The sequence below is a fragment of the Strongylocentrotus purpuratus genome, unplaced genomic scaffold (assembly GCF_000002235.5).
Source record: "Strongylocentrotus purpuratus isolate Spur 01 unplaced genomic scaffold, Spur_5.0 spur5_contig_861, whole genome shotgun sequence".
NCBI lineage: Eukaryota > Metazoa > Echinodermata > Echinoidea > Camarodonta > Strongylocentrotidae > Strongylocentrotus > Strongylocentrotus purpuratus.
In genome coordinates, this window is record NW_022145570.1 from 819,391 (window position 1) to 835,797 (window position 16,407).

At 36.6% G+C, this 16,407-nt stretch overlaps 1 protein-coding gene across 1 annotated transcript; it reads left to right on the top strand.

The window, feature by feature from the left end:
- Nucleotides 1–2,013: 2,013 nt before the first annotated feature.
- Nucleotides 2,014–15,618, top strand: LOC100893235 (short-chain dehydrogenase/reductase family 42E member 1). The gene is made up of 11 exons (XM_030998877.1): nt 2,014–2,251; nt 3,426–3,594; nt 4,203–4,298; nt 5,523–5,583; nt 6,094–6,209; nt 6,870–6,945; nt 9,459–9,541; nt 10,281–10,418; nt 11,948–12,077; nt 13,729–13,802; nt 14,681–15,618. Exons 1-11 carry the CDS (start codon nt 2,199–2,201, stop codon nt 14,897–14,899), a joined length of 1,215 nt encoding a protein of 404 aa, XP_030854737.1. The 5' UTR covers nt 2,014–2,198; the 3' UTR covers nt 14,900–15,618.
- The last annotated feature ends 789 nt before the right edge of the window (nt 15,619–16,407 follow it).

Here is a 16,407-nt window from a genome sequence, read left to right on the forward strand (position 1 = left end):
TTGGACCGCCACTGTCATCTTTTTGTCACATGTATCTCATACACTATTCAATTTGCCAGTCTGTGGTATCTTAGCAAAATGTATCCTCTTTATGTACGCTCTATGCCCCTGGACTGTCATTTTCTTAATGCTGTGACATGCTACCTGGACTTGTAGATCATAGGGAAGCATGCTAGTTAAGATGATATTTGCGATTATAAAGTAAATTGCTTGATAACTACAAATCCCATTTGGGATTTTTTAAAAGGGAATGGTCGGCAGCTATTTGTATGTAGATGTAACAAAAGGTTTCCCCAATAAAAAGTATTACAATGCTTACTTCATATTTACTAGTCTTGTGGTATGTATATTAAACTCTATAGTCTACCCGATAATATACTGTACAAAAAGTATTACAATGCTTACTTCATATTTATTAGTCTTGTAGTATGTATATTAAACTCTATAGTCTACCCGATAGTATACTGTACATGAGGAAAGTAGTGAAGTCGGGAATACACTTGAAACCATTAGATTGCAAGATATACCGGTATTCATTTCTTTTCTCGATGTCTGTACTAACCACACCATTCCGCACTACATAATGGTAAAAGTAGTTTTCTACAAAATGATCAGAAATTTGTATTTTATTACAAGAGTACTAACATTTAAATATCATTATTGTTGTTCACAAGAAATGGCTATTGTAATAAAAGTGGATCGTTTCACCAAATTTTTCTTGTGTTTTCATGTGGTATTGTGTATGTGTGTGTGTGTGTGTGCGTGTGTGATTTGTTTATGAAATAAACAAAAAATCAAATCAAATTATATATTATATAATTTCACTTTCTGTATAATCGTAGGAGATCAGCCTGTAGATCTTGTTACCAAACTCTGGGAACAAAGGTTTGAAAGTGTTTTTGTGTTCCCTGATGAATACCGAACAATTTTGACTTGGGCTGCCCCCTTGAAAATCCCGGGAATTTCCGGGAGGGGTCAAAGGGGTCAAACTAGGGTCAAAATTTAAATTCCAATCGTGTCGGTTTGCATATCAAATTACTCGTCTAGTCATGAGGTTTCAAAAAGTGTATAGTTTGATATACCTCCGAGGGCTCTAGGGTAAAAAAACCATTGAAAGGTCAACACACTTTAGAGTGGTGGTCAAATTCACCAACACAGTTAACATTGTCCGATTATAATGATTAGTGTCTAATGATATGTTTTTTGGCATTGAAAGTTCAAATACCGTTATACAATTTTCGTAAATAAAAAACTTTCGTTGACCATGAACATTCAAACTGGCTGCCAAAAGGGCTAGGCCTACTGCATGAGAGACTTGAATCAGGACCCTTGACCAACAATAACACAGTTAAATATTTCCAAAGGCATTGTCCAATGATGCTTATCCTGCTTTATTGCACAGTTTATCATCCTACTCGGTGTTTTTTAAAATCTCTTTAGATTAAACTTCATAGCTTCCTAAATAATATTCACTCTCTTTTCTCTCTCCTTCCCTACGGCTTCCTCTCTTTCTCTTCCTCTTTCTCTCACGTCCGCCTATAGTGTTCCATACTTCAAGTTCAAGTTCAGTTTATTTCACACATCCAATAAAATCTTACACTTACTTGTATATCGATTATCTACATTTTTATTTCAATTTCTTCATCCATCAAGTAGGTCGAAAGAGATGGAAAGAGAAAGAGAGGGAGAAAGAAAGAGGGGAAGAGAGACAGAGAGAGAGGGAGAGAGGGAAAGAGAGAGAGAAAGAGAGAAGGACAGAGAGAATGTGGAGAAGCTTGAGAGGAAAGACATACAAGAGCAAGAGAAAAATTCAGAGATCCGTTAAAATAGGGGAAGTAGAAGTAGAGAGAGAGAGGGAGAGAGAGAGAGAGAGAGTTGATCTATATGTATATTAGTATGTGAATATTGCCGAATATGAAGAAAAACAATTACCATCATTGTAAATATGAACAATTGAAAGAGGAAAAAATAAATGAATTGAATTGAATTGATTTAACAATTGCTGGAAAATGCATGAAGATACAGGTTGGTTGATGACGCGAGATTTTCCTTTGTGGTTGTTTCGTGGGCGACACCATTGCTACCCAGCCGACTTGAATTTGGGCACTCCTTTTAGTCATATAAAATCTCCCCGTCAAGTCGGCCTGATCCGTAAAAAAAAAAAAATTATTGAGTTTATCGGTAAACTTTAACTAAGCATGACAATGTCTGCGAATATCCGCCATAGACAACGAGCTGGGGACGTGATTCGGTGAGTTATGTATTATGCAACTTGCTCGTCTGAGTCCGACACATTCAAAATGGTGTTGTTGGAGCATAGCATAGCCCTCGGCGTATATCATGTATATGCACACATAGTCATAGCTGCCTTACTATCCTCCCTGGCTGTGTATTAAAAGCTGTGCTATTGATTCTCAACATTTCAAACACCACTGTACAAAACTCAACTGATTTTACTCAAAATCGGTACTTAAGTGACAATTAATGACACCTAGTCTAGACCTAAATCAGAATAATGGGTGGGTGCAGGGAAGTGGAAGCGAAGAGCGGAAGCTAGTTTGACGTTTCCTTAATTTATTAGAGAAAGAAGACGATTTGTTGTACCGTTCTCGACTCTTATTCCTTGTCTGAATTTTAAAAACTAATATTTGAAGATCTGCTTCCAGGATTGCGATTCCCTGGTAGTTTAACAGTTTAAATAGATCGGATACAAACAAAGATAATGAAAACCGTACATGTTCTGTTCATTTCATGACACATTGGAGATATGTCAGGAGAATTGATGTTCCCTTTATTTAAATTTGAAGTTATAAGAGTGAATGAATGTATTACAAAAACAGTACATATGAAGCTTGTAAACATCAGCCTGCTTATGTGGAAAAAAATAACTGATGCTAGACACTACCAAAAAAAAAAGAGTGGCTTCAAGTGTACCTAACCATATGCACCTGTCCTCAATAGTTTCAGGTGTGATATGTGTTTGTTTTTAAAACCGCCTGTACTATTTCTACAAGTTTGGAGAAATAATATTACCAGGTGATAGAATTTTTATTCATATTCAGCATGAGCAGGTGTCCATGGGGACTTATTTCTCTACATAAAAAAACTTGTTAAATACAATTTTTAAATCCAAATTTCAATGGACAAGTTTCATCAGTCGACATTTATGATGCTGTGACATTGCTTCATAATTCCAAAACCAATCTGTTTTGCAATATCTTCATGGAAAACATGAAACAGAATATTATTATTAAATATGTTAAGGTGTATCATACATTATTTTAGTGTTGTTGTTTTCAATTGTAATTTAATATAAATGGAATTCTAATTCACGATTTTACTTGCTTTCTTTGTTGTAAAATTAAAAATTAATTGTAAAATAAGTACAATCATTATTGTAACCTGTGGCTGTGTGTTTATTTCAGGAACTTGAAAGTGGAATCATTCGGGGGTCAACAGGTTCTGGTGACTGGGGGAGCTGGGTTCGTGGGCGTTCACCTCGGAAGGGCACTGCATCTCCTGGGGTCAAAGGTCACGCTGTTTGACAAGGCCAAACCATTGGAGGACTATGACCCAGATATCAAGGTTGTCCAGGTAATATGAGAAAGGTTAAAAGAGACATATAAGGGTACACATATGCATCTAATGTACAAGGAGATATATAGGTGGATGAGAGAAAGAGAGAGGGGGAAAGATGGGGGTGGGAAGTGAGGAGAGGGAGAGAGATTAAAAGGAAGGAAAAAGAGAGAAAGAGATAGAGAGAGAGAGAGAGAGAGAGAAAAGGGAGAGGGAGAGAGAGAGAGAGAGAGAGAGAGAGAGACAAACAGAGGGGTGAATAGAGAGAAAGAGAGGGAGAACATTCTTGACAAAATTAATCTTTGTTTCAGTACAAATTGAGAGGTAAAATGTGCAGAATCACCATATATTATGTATATATATCCTATTCCTTAGCCACTTTTATTGGATTTTAGGACATCTCTGATCAGTGGTGAGGCATTCTTTTATGTTGAATGGTATTGGGCCCTCTTTCAGCATACTAGTACTCATTATCAACGACACAAGTTACAATAGCTGTTATAAGCTACCTTCATGCATTTATTAAACAAGTTTTGTGAAACAGGGCCCTGATGTTCATAATGTACATGCATGCATGCAATATACTTAATTCATTAATTGCTATTTATTTTTTATTGTTTTTGTAGGGTGACATCAGGGATCGAGAACTACTGGAGAAGTTGTGCGAAGGTGTTGACTGTGTGTTTCACATAGCTTCCTATGGGATGTCTGGCAGGGAAATGGTTAGTATTAGAGGCCCTACCAACAAAAAACAAAAACTTTGTCCCAAGTAAAATGGTTGTACTCGGCAGAATCAGACTTGCAAGAAGAAGTACTGGTAGATTTCTTCTGTATTTTATAGTTTCTAAATTCAGTCCATATAAAAAAGTCTGTCCAGCCAGACAATCCAGTTCCCTCTCTATAAACCCTCATTTTCTTTGAATATTTCCATATTTCTTCAGTTCAAGAGTTTTATTACTTAACCTTAAGTAAGTTCAGACTAAATGTCATTCATAAGATAATTTTATAATGAGTTAATCATTTATACCATGAGATACTTATCTATGCCAGAGAATCTTAAAACGTGATCTCTTAGGAAATGCAGGTATTACTGAACAAAATTTTAGGGGACTGATGAAAAGGAATCTATCTTTATACTTTTTCAGATTTTATCAACATTATATTTACTATTTCACTAATGTTTTTTTAAAGAAGAATGTACTTTGTGATGATTTACTATTCAGTATACAATGTCAAAGTTCTAATGTTAATGTGTGGACTGTGGACTGAATCGTGTGGTTTGCAGTTCGAGTTCCACTGCCTCACTAATGTCCTTTGGCAGGATATCAATCTACATTTGCCACTCTCCACCCAGGTGTAGTAATTGGGTACCTGGTAGGAAGAAATTCTGTAAATGCTTGAGTGCCTTATCATGGTAGCTCGTCTAATACCGGGGTAATGATATGATTGTAGGGCCCTCAGGGAGAACAGGATTAATACTGGAGAGATACCCTAGGTAAACAAGACATTTAAAAAAAAATATTACTATTATTCTTATTCTTATTCCTATTCCTATTCCTATTCCTATTTCTATTTCTATTCCTATTCCTATTCCTATTCCTATTCCTATTCCTATTCCTTTTCTTATTCCTATTCCTATTCTTATTCTTATTCTTATTCTTATTCTTATTCTTATTCTTATTCTTATTCCTATTCCTATTCCTATTCCTTTTCTTATTCCTATTCCTATTCCTATTTTTATTCTTATTCTTATTCTTATTCTTATTCTTATTCTTATTCTTATTCTTATTCTTATTCTTATTCTTATTCTTATTCTTATTCTTATTCTTATTCTTATTCTTATTCTTATTCTTATTCTTATTCTTATTCTTATTCTTATTATTTTTGGTGTTGTTGGTTTTTGTTATTTTTAATATTATTTATAATTGATTGTATTCTCCTCTTAGATGAAAGCCTCGGACTTCATCGAAAGCATCAATGTCGGTGGAACAGAAAACATCGTAGAGGGTGAGTCAGATGTGTGCAGCAAGAAAATAAATGATAATTCTAAATTTGGTTCATGTCGCACTTACCTTTTCTAAGAATGAAAAGCATGAATTACAAATCCTCTTGGTCTGATGCCTAAATTTGGCACAAGTCTGAGTTTGCCAACACCCCATTTTAACATTTGTTATAGAATTAATACACATTTCTGTATGATTTATATGAAGCTAGATTTATAATGGTTTCTTGCAACAGCTGTGTTTCTGAACAAAATATGGGAAAAAGCACCAGTTTTCCTAATACTTCACTGTTCATTTTTAAGTTACTATTTGAAATAATTGTATATATGTATAGCTATTAGCTTTGGGGCATACAACTTGGAAAATAAGTAGGATTCATACACTTTATATATTTGTATGTAATTTATTTACTTTATTTATACACTTTATATTTTCAGAGGTGATATTCTAGTCAATTTCCATTTCGTGATTATCCATTTCATAATTATTTCCATTTCATAATTATCCATTTCAGCCTGTATCAAGCAGAATGTACCAAGACTGGTTTACACAAGTACACACAACGTGGTCTTTGCTGGACAAGATATAGAGAATGGAGATGAGTCGTTACCACTGCTTCCACTGTCCGCGGTGAGTAAATAGTGTTTTCACCCCCTCCCCCACCCATTAGCTTGGCCCTGTCCTCCCAAACCATTATCTGCAAATTTATTGATAAGACGTCGACAACCATAATGATTAGGATGATGATGATACTACTACTACTGCTACCGCTACTGCTACTGCCACTACCACCACCACCACCAACACCACCACCATTACCACCACCACCTCTACCACTACCACTACTACTACTACCACTACCATTACTACTACCACCATCCTTAAAAAAAAATTTAAAAAAATAAAAAAAAATCAGATTTTGGAGAGAAAAATCACATTTTCATGAAAACTCGACACTACCACTGGCCCGTCGGCCCCGGGCCAGTAAAATTTCAGAAAAATGTTTGCTCTTTCATTAGAATTTATTGAGAAATTGTAAAGCAAAGTTTTTGTTGGGGTTGCGGGGGTTTACATGTTTCTATGCGATTCCGCTGTTTTTATGGGTTTAAACATTTTCTTTTTTAAATCGTATTTTAAGATTTTAAGATGGTATTTCACTCTTATTATCGTACTAAATACGATTTAATCGTACTGGTTGGCATCTCTGTATCACTACTACCGCTGCAACTACTACTACTACTTCTACTACCACTACCACTACTATTTATATTTTACTCCTTTTTGGCACAGCACAAAGATGATTATTCAAGAACAAAATCAATGGCCGAGCAGCTTGCAATGAAATCAAATGGCAGGGAAACGAAAGGTGAGAATGGATTTATTTGAAGCGATTACACTGTAATTATCATAATCTATTGCTTATGGGAACCAAACAGTTCCTTTATTAGAGGCTATGGCCCGTATTCTGAAGTCAGGTTTAACTTTAAACCTAGGTTTAAGTCTAGTCTAAGCCTCGCCTAACTCTCAGATTTAAACCTAGGTTTAATTTTGCGTTTCTGAAGTCGGGTTTAACTTAAACCTAGGTTTAAGCCTGGTCTAACTCTGTGGAAATTGTACACATATTTAAACCTGGGGTACACCTAGTTTAAGTCTGGCTTAAGTCAGGTCTAACTATTTGTTGGATATTCAGAGGAGAAGAAGACAACATTAAAAGACATTACGACGAATTATTGCAAATAATGAGACCGGAGAGAGCTCTTGTGGAAAGAAAAAAACCTTTCACAATCATGGCGACGATGATTTGTTTGTCATCGCTGTCTTTTTTTAAATACCAAACAAACAGCGATTTGCATTGACTCCAACATTGGAGAGACACACACATCGCTTGCGGATAAAAGTGGGCCTTGCGATTTTATGCCTTCGGCAAGTTTGAACATTAATTTGGATACTTCATTTGCTTATTGAATCTTTATGCCTAATATTTTCTAAGTCTTAAGATTTTATATTTTATATAAGATTGTGTGATTTGTATAGTACGACAATCCTTGAAACTAAAAAGTTGCCAAAGTAAATCAACACGTATCACTTTGTTGCAGAGGAAAACAAATATAGCAGCCCCATACCTTTAGTTTGACGTTATGCTCACGTAGTTTTGAAACTGTGAGTGCAATACACATTTTCAAATTGCGTCCCAACGATGTAAACAAATGCGAGATAAAATAAAACTGTAGGCCTAAGGTTGGATTAGAATAATCTATATTTATAAGACAATCATGGATTAGTATAATTAAGAGCTGACGAGTGTATTAAGCCGGAACTCTAGACCTAGATCTAGTAGAGTTTTGGGTAGAATCTGCCCTAGATCTAGTCTAGACTCTAGACCTAGACCGATTAGGCGCGCCTAGTCTATTTATATTATGATGTCAAAACATCGAGAACATCCTTAAGATGCCCCGAACGATGCACTAGAGGTCTAGATCTAGATCTAGACCTAGGCCTTAATAAGATTAAAATGACTGAAAGAGAAATGATCACAAATACCTTCTTGATGCAGAATAACTAGTCCAAAGTCAACATTGAAGCTCATATAATATGGTCGAATTTTAAGCGTTTTTTGTTGGGACAATGCAATATTTCTAAACCGTGTGTACTTGTACAAATGAATGCGCGCACGATCGATGATATGCGCGCACGGTGACCGAGAAGGGGATCATGATACCCGACATGTCGGTTCGAAAAAGGATTCCATTGTCCTAAAAAAAAACTAAAAATCAAACAAATGAGCTTCAGCAATGTTGACTTTGGACTAGTTATTTTGCATCAAGAAGGTATTTTTGATCATTTTTAGTTTATCTTTTAGTCATCTAAATCTTATTTAGAGCATTTTTATGTTGTTCTGGAAGTTTTGACTAATCTGCATGGGCATGCAGAAATTGTAGAATCCCGATTTTTGTATTATTTATTATTCGTAAAGATCAATTCCACCTCGATTCAGACTTTTTCAGCAGTTTAACAATAAATCAAAGGGTAAAACAAAACAAAAAATCACGTCATAACGTTCAATGGTTGCTTCGAAAGAGATTTGTTTGTGTCGAATATTTTGAATTGAAATTATTAAATTTGCAGCACGAAATCCAGCTATAACAAAGCCTATAAAGGCCATATCAGCTACCCTTGAAGATGGATGAGCTGTACTGAGCATGTGCAGTAGAAGCAGACTACATCTCCATGGTAGTTAAACCTTGGCTTAACTTTAAACCTGGGTTTTAGACTTAAACCTGGGTTTAACTAAACCTGGCTTTCAGAAACTGAAATGATACTTAGACCTGAAGTCTGGCTTAGTTAAACCCGGGTTTAAAGTTAAACCTGGGTTTAACTAAACCTGACTTCAGAATACGGGCCTATGAGAACGAGATACTTCAATAGCCAAAAGGTTTATATAGACAAAACAGTATATAAATAGAGAGGATTGGTTCTATAATCGAAGCACCATATATGATTTTTTTTTTTAAATGCATAACGATCATAATTAATACAGATTTGTGTATTTTTGCATAAGCCTCGTTATTGAGCTACGGTAGGAATGTTGAGAAAAAACTTATGGAAATGATGCAATACCTCATAAGTAGTTAAACAGCATCAAAGGTGAATAGGAGCTGCGAAATATTTGAAGTAAAGTTATTACAAAATTCTAGTCTAAAATGAAAGAAATCATAGGTTAAGATTTGCATTCCACATGACACTTTTTTCCATGATTTGTTCCCATCCTGAATGGAATAATTTTGAGAATTTTAAAATCATATTTTGTGATAAATTTCACAGGAATAGGGTATAATAGGAAAGAAAATTACCCATTAATATTTTCATCCTCTATTTTAGATGGGAGCATTCTGAATGTGTGTGTTATCAGACCTGTAGCTATCTATGGTGCCGGAGAACAGAGACATTTCCCCAGGATAGTGGTAGGTGTTCGCTTGTTTAATGTTTCCTTTTCATCTTGTAAACAGATATCAATAATGATACATTAAAAGGCCAGGTTATTTTGGTGCTCTCTCAGCCTACTCCGTCCAGTAGGGACAATTTTTTTTAACACTTCGCAACGGTCGAGGCATCTGCTAATGAATAAGCTGAAGAATTTTTCATATCTATATCTTACATGTTTTTGTAATTATCCCTAAGCGTAAATTACACACTTGTATTTAAATGTTTGTACATTTAAAACTTTGCATTGTGTAGAATTCAGTATTGATAAGGAGTAAGTTCATTTTTTGACAATGTGTGATATTAAACTATTAAATTAAAAAGAATTGTATAAATTTGGTATCAAAAGATGCGTAAGAACCTCGGCCATAAAGTCGTGACAGCTTGTGGTACAAAAAAATAATCCTGAATTATACCATTGCACGCATTTGGAGAGGGATGGATTTTGTCACCGCCGGCCCTCTTCCAGTTGAACGTAATTGCAACCCTAAACCCAAACCCCTATATCTTACCCCCCAAAAAGCCCAGAGCACTTTACGATACAGGTCTTCATATAGAAGTATCTGCTCCGTCTTTGAAAGGCATTGTTTACATCAATATGTTTGTAAATGTTGTATTTATGTTGTAGGGCCTCCAAGGAAAACAGTATTTAACTACTGATGGAGCTAATACAGTACTAATAAATAAGTAAAATAAAGATAAATTTTCTTGTTTTTGCAGAAAAATATGGAGCAGGGCCTTTTATGTATGAAGATAGGAGGCTCCCACATCAAGGTTCCATGGGTTCACGTCGACAACCTGGTGAATGGTCATATACTAGCAGCTGAAGGGTTATCGAATCACAAAGAACATATAGCAGTAAGTTAATTAATCTCTATGCATTGTTTTAAAGTGGGTCGTTCAAACATTGTGCAGGAAACCGCAGTGGTTTTTTAAAGATAAAGTTGAGTTATGGTCATGCTATTGCAATTTCACTGTAAAAGAAACGTGGAATCGATCAGAAAAGGTTGATCATCTAGCATATAAGTATTGGTGTGTACTGCAAGGTTCTGGAATCTTCAAAATGATAAGAAATTTGGCCAAGTCTTGGTAAAGTAACAAGCACTGTACACAGAAAGATGTATTTGTGACTACACAAACATGTGGCATAAAAAACTGTCCCGATTTTTATGATGTAACATGCCATATTTAGGATATTAAGGCATTTGAAGCGCCATGCTTTTCAGGGAACATTTTCTATCTGATGTTCTTCCACACTTGCATAATACAATGATAACATTCACAAATTATTTTTCACCTCTTCCCAGAACTCAACCTTCTCTTCAAATGTGTAAATGAATTGCAAGTAGTGATGGAAAATAGCGCACAACAAATGTGACTTTGCGTAATCACTAATCCGAGTGTTAGAGGATGCAGAAATGTGAAGTGCATTTATACCTTGCTTATTTTCATCATTCAAAAAAAAAAAAACTGCAGCAGTTTTTTGCATCATATGTGAATGAGACTTAACACTACTTCCGCTTCAGAGAGGCAACAGAAGACAAATCTCAGTGGACAAATAAAATGTTTAATTTTCATCTATCAAAAGAAATAGAACAAGCATTGGCCATCATTGTACATATACATAATTTTTGTTCAGAAAAGATAATCAGGGAAAGATTGTCCATGACTTTTATGGCTTCATGCCTGATTATACCCTAGAGAATGTAAAGAATTTTGAGAATATGTATATATACCTTTAAATTTACTTTATGCTCTTTAATTAATGATATTGAAAGCATACCGTATGCCACCATGCAAGCACACTGGTGTTTTCATTGAGCCTACAATGTAGATGCAGTTAAATAACTGTCAAATGTTATGATGGTGAGAGAAAAGGGATAGAGATTGGGAATGATGAACATCAAATGAGAGAGTAAGGTAGTATGCATGAGAGGAAAGAAAAGTGAGGATATAGTGGGAGAAAGAGAGATGGGAGGAGGGGGAGAAGAAGAGAGGGGAAGAGAGAGAGAGAGAGAGAGAGAGAGAGAGAGATTTGATTGGCCAGATAGTCGCAGTTATACAGAGTGCCTCAAAGAGAGGATGAGAAAGAGAGAAATAGAGAGAGGGGGAGAGGGAGGAGTGGGCTAGAGAGAGAGAAAAAAAAGAGAGGAAGAGGGAGAGAGAGAGAGAGAGAGAGAGAAAGTGACAGACATACTGAGTGAAAGTTAGAGTGCATGAAAGAAAGAGAAAACCAATTTGCATTGACTTCAGCATGTACATCCTCTGGTACAATACATTGATCATGTACCTGTACATCGCTTGTAAATGTAATGCCACATGTATGTATAATTGAAACTTGACAAAAAAAATCACCATAGCAATGATGTCTGTATCTTTCCTTTCAGGCTGGTCAGGTGTACTTCATAGCTGACAAGGCTCCTGTAAACCAGTTTGAGTTCCTCCGTCCGCTTATAACCGGTCTAGGTTATCGTTATCCATCTCTTATTGTCCCTGTATGGTTCATGTACATTGTAGGTGAGTTTAAGTTCCTCCGTCCGCTTATAACCGGTCTAGGTTATCGTTATCCATCTCTTATTGTCCCTGTGTGGTTCATGTACATTGTAGGTGAGTTTGAGTTCCTCCGTCCGCTTATAACCGGTCTAGGTTATCGTTATCCATCTCTTATTGTTCCTGTATGGTTCATGTACATTGTAGGTGAGTTTGAGTCCCTCCGTCCGCTTATAACCGGTCTAGGATACCGCTACCCATCCCTTATTGTCCCTGTGTGGTTCATGTACATCGTAGGTGAGTTTGAGTTCCTCCGTCCGCTTATAACCGGTCTAGGTTATCGTTATCCATCTCTTATTGTTCCTGTATGGTTCATGTACATTGTAGGTGAGTTTGAGTCCCTCCGTCCGCTTATAACCGGTCTAGGATACCGCTACCCATCCCTTATTGTCCCTGTGTGGTTCATGTACATTGAAGGTGAGTTTGAGTTCCTCTGTCCGCTTATAACCGGATTAGGTTATCGTTATCCATCTCTTATTGTCCCTGTATGGTTCATGTACATTGTAGGTGAGTTTGAGTTCCTCCGTCCGCTTATAACCGGTCTAGGTTATCGTTATCCATCTCTTATTGTCCCTGTATGGTTCATGTACATTGTAGGTGAGTTTAAGTTCCTCTGTCCGCTTATAACCGGACTAGGTTATCGTTATCCATCTCTTATTGTCCCTGTGTGGTTCATGTACATAGTAGGTGAGTTTGAGTTCCTCCGTCCGCTTATAACCGGTCTAGGTTATCGTTACCCATCCCTCATTGTTCCTGTATGGTTCATGTACATAGTAGGTGAGTTTGAGTTCCTCCGTCCGCTTATAACCGGTCTAGGTTATCGTTACCCATCCCTCATTGTTCCTGTATGGTTCATGTACATAGTAGGTGAGTGTTCAAAGTGAATTAAACTGTCTTGTGATGATGTGAATTATGATGTTAATGATTGTTGGGAAACAACTGAAGAATGTCCAACCACACAACAAGTTTCCTGAACCCCGATCCCGACCACACTCCTGAACCTAACATTAATTCTAACCCTAACCCCAAACATGGACCCTAACCCTAATCCTAATCCTAACCCTGACCGTAAACCTGGCCCTAATTTTAAGCCTGACCAGACTCTCTCTCTGTAATTCTATCTCTAACACTGAACCCAACATTAACTCTAACCCTAACCTTGACAATAATATACAGGTATTGTACTGATGCACATTGAGGTATTGTTTATTAACCTCAGTTTCATACATCTGATCCCTTTTCCATTTGTTTCCTGAACGCTTTGAGCGTCGGCTTTGTCAGTATCCAAAGTGTTAGATATCTATCAAGCTACCAATATATTTAATTTGTGGTACAAGTCTACTTTTTCTAAACATCCTCCAGTTGTTAATACAACTGCTACTGGATCTGATACTAGACCATGCCCACATTGACTCAAATTTTCCCCACTCCAGCTGAAATCCAAGTCTTGCATGCCAGTCATTCTATCAATTTATTTTGATTTGCGAGTGTCACCCTTATAAAAAAAAAAAACTACATTGATTTGTACACACAATTATAGAAAAATTAGACCTTCTTTTGAAGTGGCATAGATACTGTTGTATTTACTTTTTCTTTCCGTTTTTGTTTTATTCTGTAGCTCTGCTAAGTGAATGGTTACATACAATCCTAAAACCAGTCATCAATTTTCAGCCCTTGATGGTGAGAACAGAGGTAAGAGCAACTTCCCTTATTTGTAATTTTGTCTTGAAACAGTGAAACCTGTTTATAAAGACTGCTTTAGAGAAGCATTAAAAGTGGACTTTATAGGCAGGTGGTCTTTATGTACAGGTTCCTGCAGTATGGGTTTCAATGAGAAATCAGATTAAAGGGGTAATAATAATAATAATAATGGGTACTTTTTAGAGGTCATTTTTCTTAAAGACCAAGATCGGCTTTAAGTTGGACTTAACTATGGCAGGCTGTTCATGCCACTGTTTGCTCTCACCATTTACTGGCAATGGTCCTTCAAGGAACATACAGATCATGGTCACAAATAGACATAATTTACATTTTTTGATAATTCATTATTGAAGGAAAAAGTATTATCTAAAGATCATAATGGTGAGAGCAACCAGTGGCATGAATGGCCTGCCATAGTCAGGGGTGATAGTGAGCACTAAAAAAAAAAATAGGTTTTTTGTTTTCCCCTCAACCACGCCCCCCTTGAGTAAAAAAAAGAGAAGAGGATTCGCGGGGAAAAAATGGCATTTAACAAGATTTCCCCCCTTTCGAGTAAGAAAATTGGGGGAAAAATAGGGAAGATTAGAGAAAATAACGGGGAAATCAGTAAATTCAGGATAAATCGGAAGAAAGAAGAAAAAAATCGGGAAAAAATAATAATCGGGAAACCGATTTAAATCAGGTTTTTATCAGGCCTGCATAGTTAAGTCCAACTTAAAGTCGATCTTAGTCTTTGTGAAACACCCCCCAGGTCTTAATGTACTTCATCATCAGCCTTTCCCAGATTGCTTCCAGACACTTTCTATCACAACGCAACTGCACGAACAGAACTCAACTTTTTCAATATTTTTCATTTTTACTTCCAACAGCTGTTCCAGGTTGCAGTCACTCATCATTTCAGTATAGAAAAAGCCAAGAAGCAGCTAGGGTACGAACCTGTTGAGCGAGATCTCACCGATATGGTCCAGTACTTCCTCGAGCGCGGCCATCGGAAGAAGTCATCGTCGATCGGAGCGTTCCTTTTTACCGTGATTCTCGCTGTTCTATTTGTGGTGCTGTTAATGTCTCTTCTACCTCTAGCTGAGTGATATACATGGAGTGTTGAACCTTGAACCCTGGTTACACCAGGGAGGTGTTAGAGAAGGAGTGGAATCAAGCCGCTCTCCTTTGACCCCATGCTCCAAGCCGCCGAAAAGTTATGCGCAAATCTGCAACTGTTGACCAGGTGGTGAGATGAAAGAGCGCATGGATTACCAGGATTTAGAATTCCTACCTCACATAATGGTTTTTTTAGCAAATGTCCGCTGTCCCTTTCGATGATTTCTCATCTATTGTTGAATGTGTAATGAGTTAAACAAGCGAACACAAACTTTTGTAATTTCATACTTTTGTTCAACTGCAAAAACAAAAAAAACATGCAAAAGCATGCAGTAGTAAACTTTAAAGTTATCAAAGATTGTAAATCATGGATTAAGTGATGGGGACATTAAAACATGCACAAATAATCGGATTATCCTAAAATATTGAGTTTTTGTCAGGATCTAATTTTTCTTTTCCCAACTCTGGCACACACCTCCCTGGTTACACCAACAAGACCAATCCCATGCCAAGGCTTTCCATGGAAATTCATGGAATGATGGAAAAGATTTGTTTCATACAGGTGTCGGATAAGAACATTTTTGCAATAATTATATTTAGGGTGAATGTATGATTGACAATTTTCTTAAGGGAAAATATGTATGTAATTTTTTTTTTAGTACAGGGCAAATGGAAGTGGACCTCGTAAGATACGTCACACAGTTGCCAATTTGGGGGGGGGGGGGGGGGGGGGGGGGGGCTTCTGCGCTCATTATAGTTATCAATTCTGATTATGCCTCTCAGAATTTTGTCCAATCTTGCAACAACTACCACCTGCTAATGACCCCTCCCCCCAAGAGCATAATACTGAAGATGAGAACATACAAATGCCCCCCCCCCCCCCAACATCAAAATACAGCATAGAAAATACATAAAGATAGTTTAATGTACCTGCATTACAGTAGTTGTCTATTTTAGGCGGCTGGTCGAATAGGTGATACATGCACGTGTAGTTCTATTTTATGTATTCTGTTAAATGCAAATGTAAAATTAATCATTATGTCGTGTGTGTGATCAATGTTTCCTTCAAATAGTGCATTCAGTGAACTAAAAGAGAATTAAATTATTTGTGGCTCTGTGGGTAGTCAGTATTGAAGAAAGTCAGCTACATGTACTTTAGCCCTCAGTATTATTGATATTTATGCATTTTACTAGTAAAGTTATTTTGAGACTTGAGAATTCAATTAAATTATGATATTTCATATTCTGTGCAAGTATCTGTGTACTCGATGACCATGGGGTACTGATGATAATATTGTGAAGTGTATTGAAGTATTCATGTAATGAACTGGGCCCTGTCTAATACAAAGAGTTGATATTAATCGCAACTTATTTGCGACTATGTACATATTGAGAGATAGGAGACTGCAAACTTGCTATTGATTGGAGGACTTGCGATTGATCGTAACTATTTGTTAGACAGGGTCCAGATGTATAGTTATTTTCTTACTATGAAGAG

Excerpts from the sequence above, each read along its gene's own strand:
- LOC100893235 (XM_030998877.1), top strand. The coding sequence starts at position 2,199 with ATGACAATGTCTGCGAATATCCGCCATAGACAACGAGCTGGGGACGTG. Across the intron at positions 5,584-6,093 it reads AACAGAAAACATCGTAGAGG|CCTGTATCAAGCAGAATGTA; the intron begins GTGAGTCAGATG and ends TATCCATTTCAG. Across the intron at positions 6,946-9,458 it reads AAATGGCAGGGAAACGAAAG|ATGGGAGCATTCTGAATGTG; the intron begins GTGAGAATGGAT and ends CCTCTATTTTAG.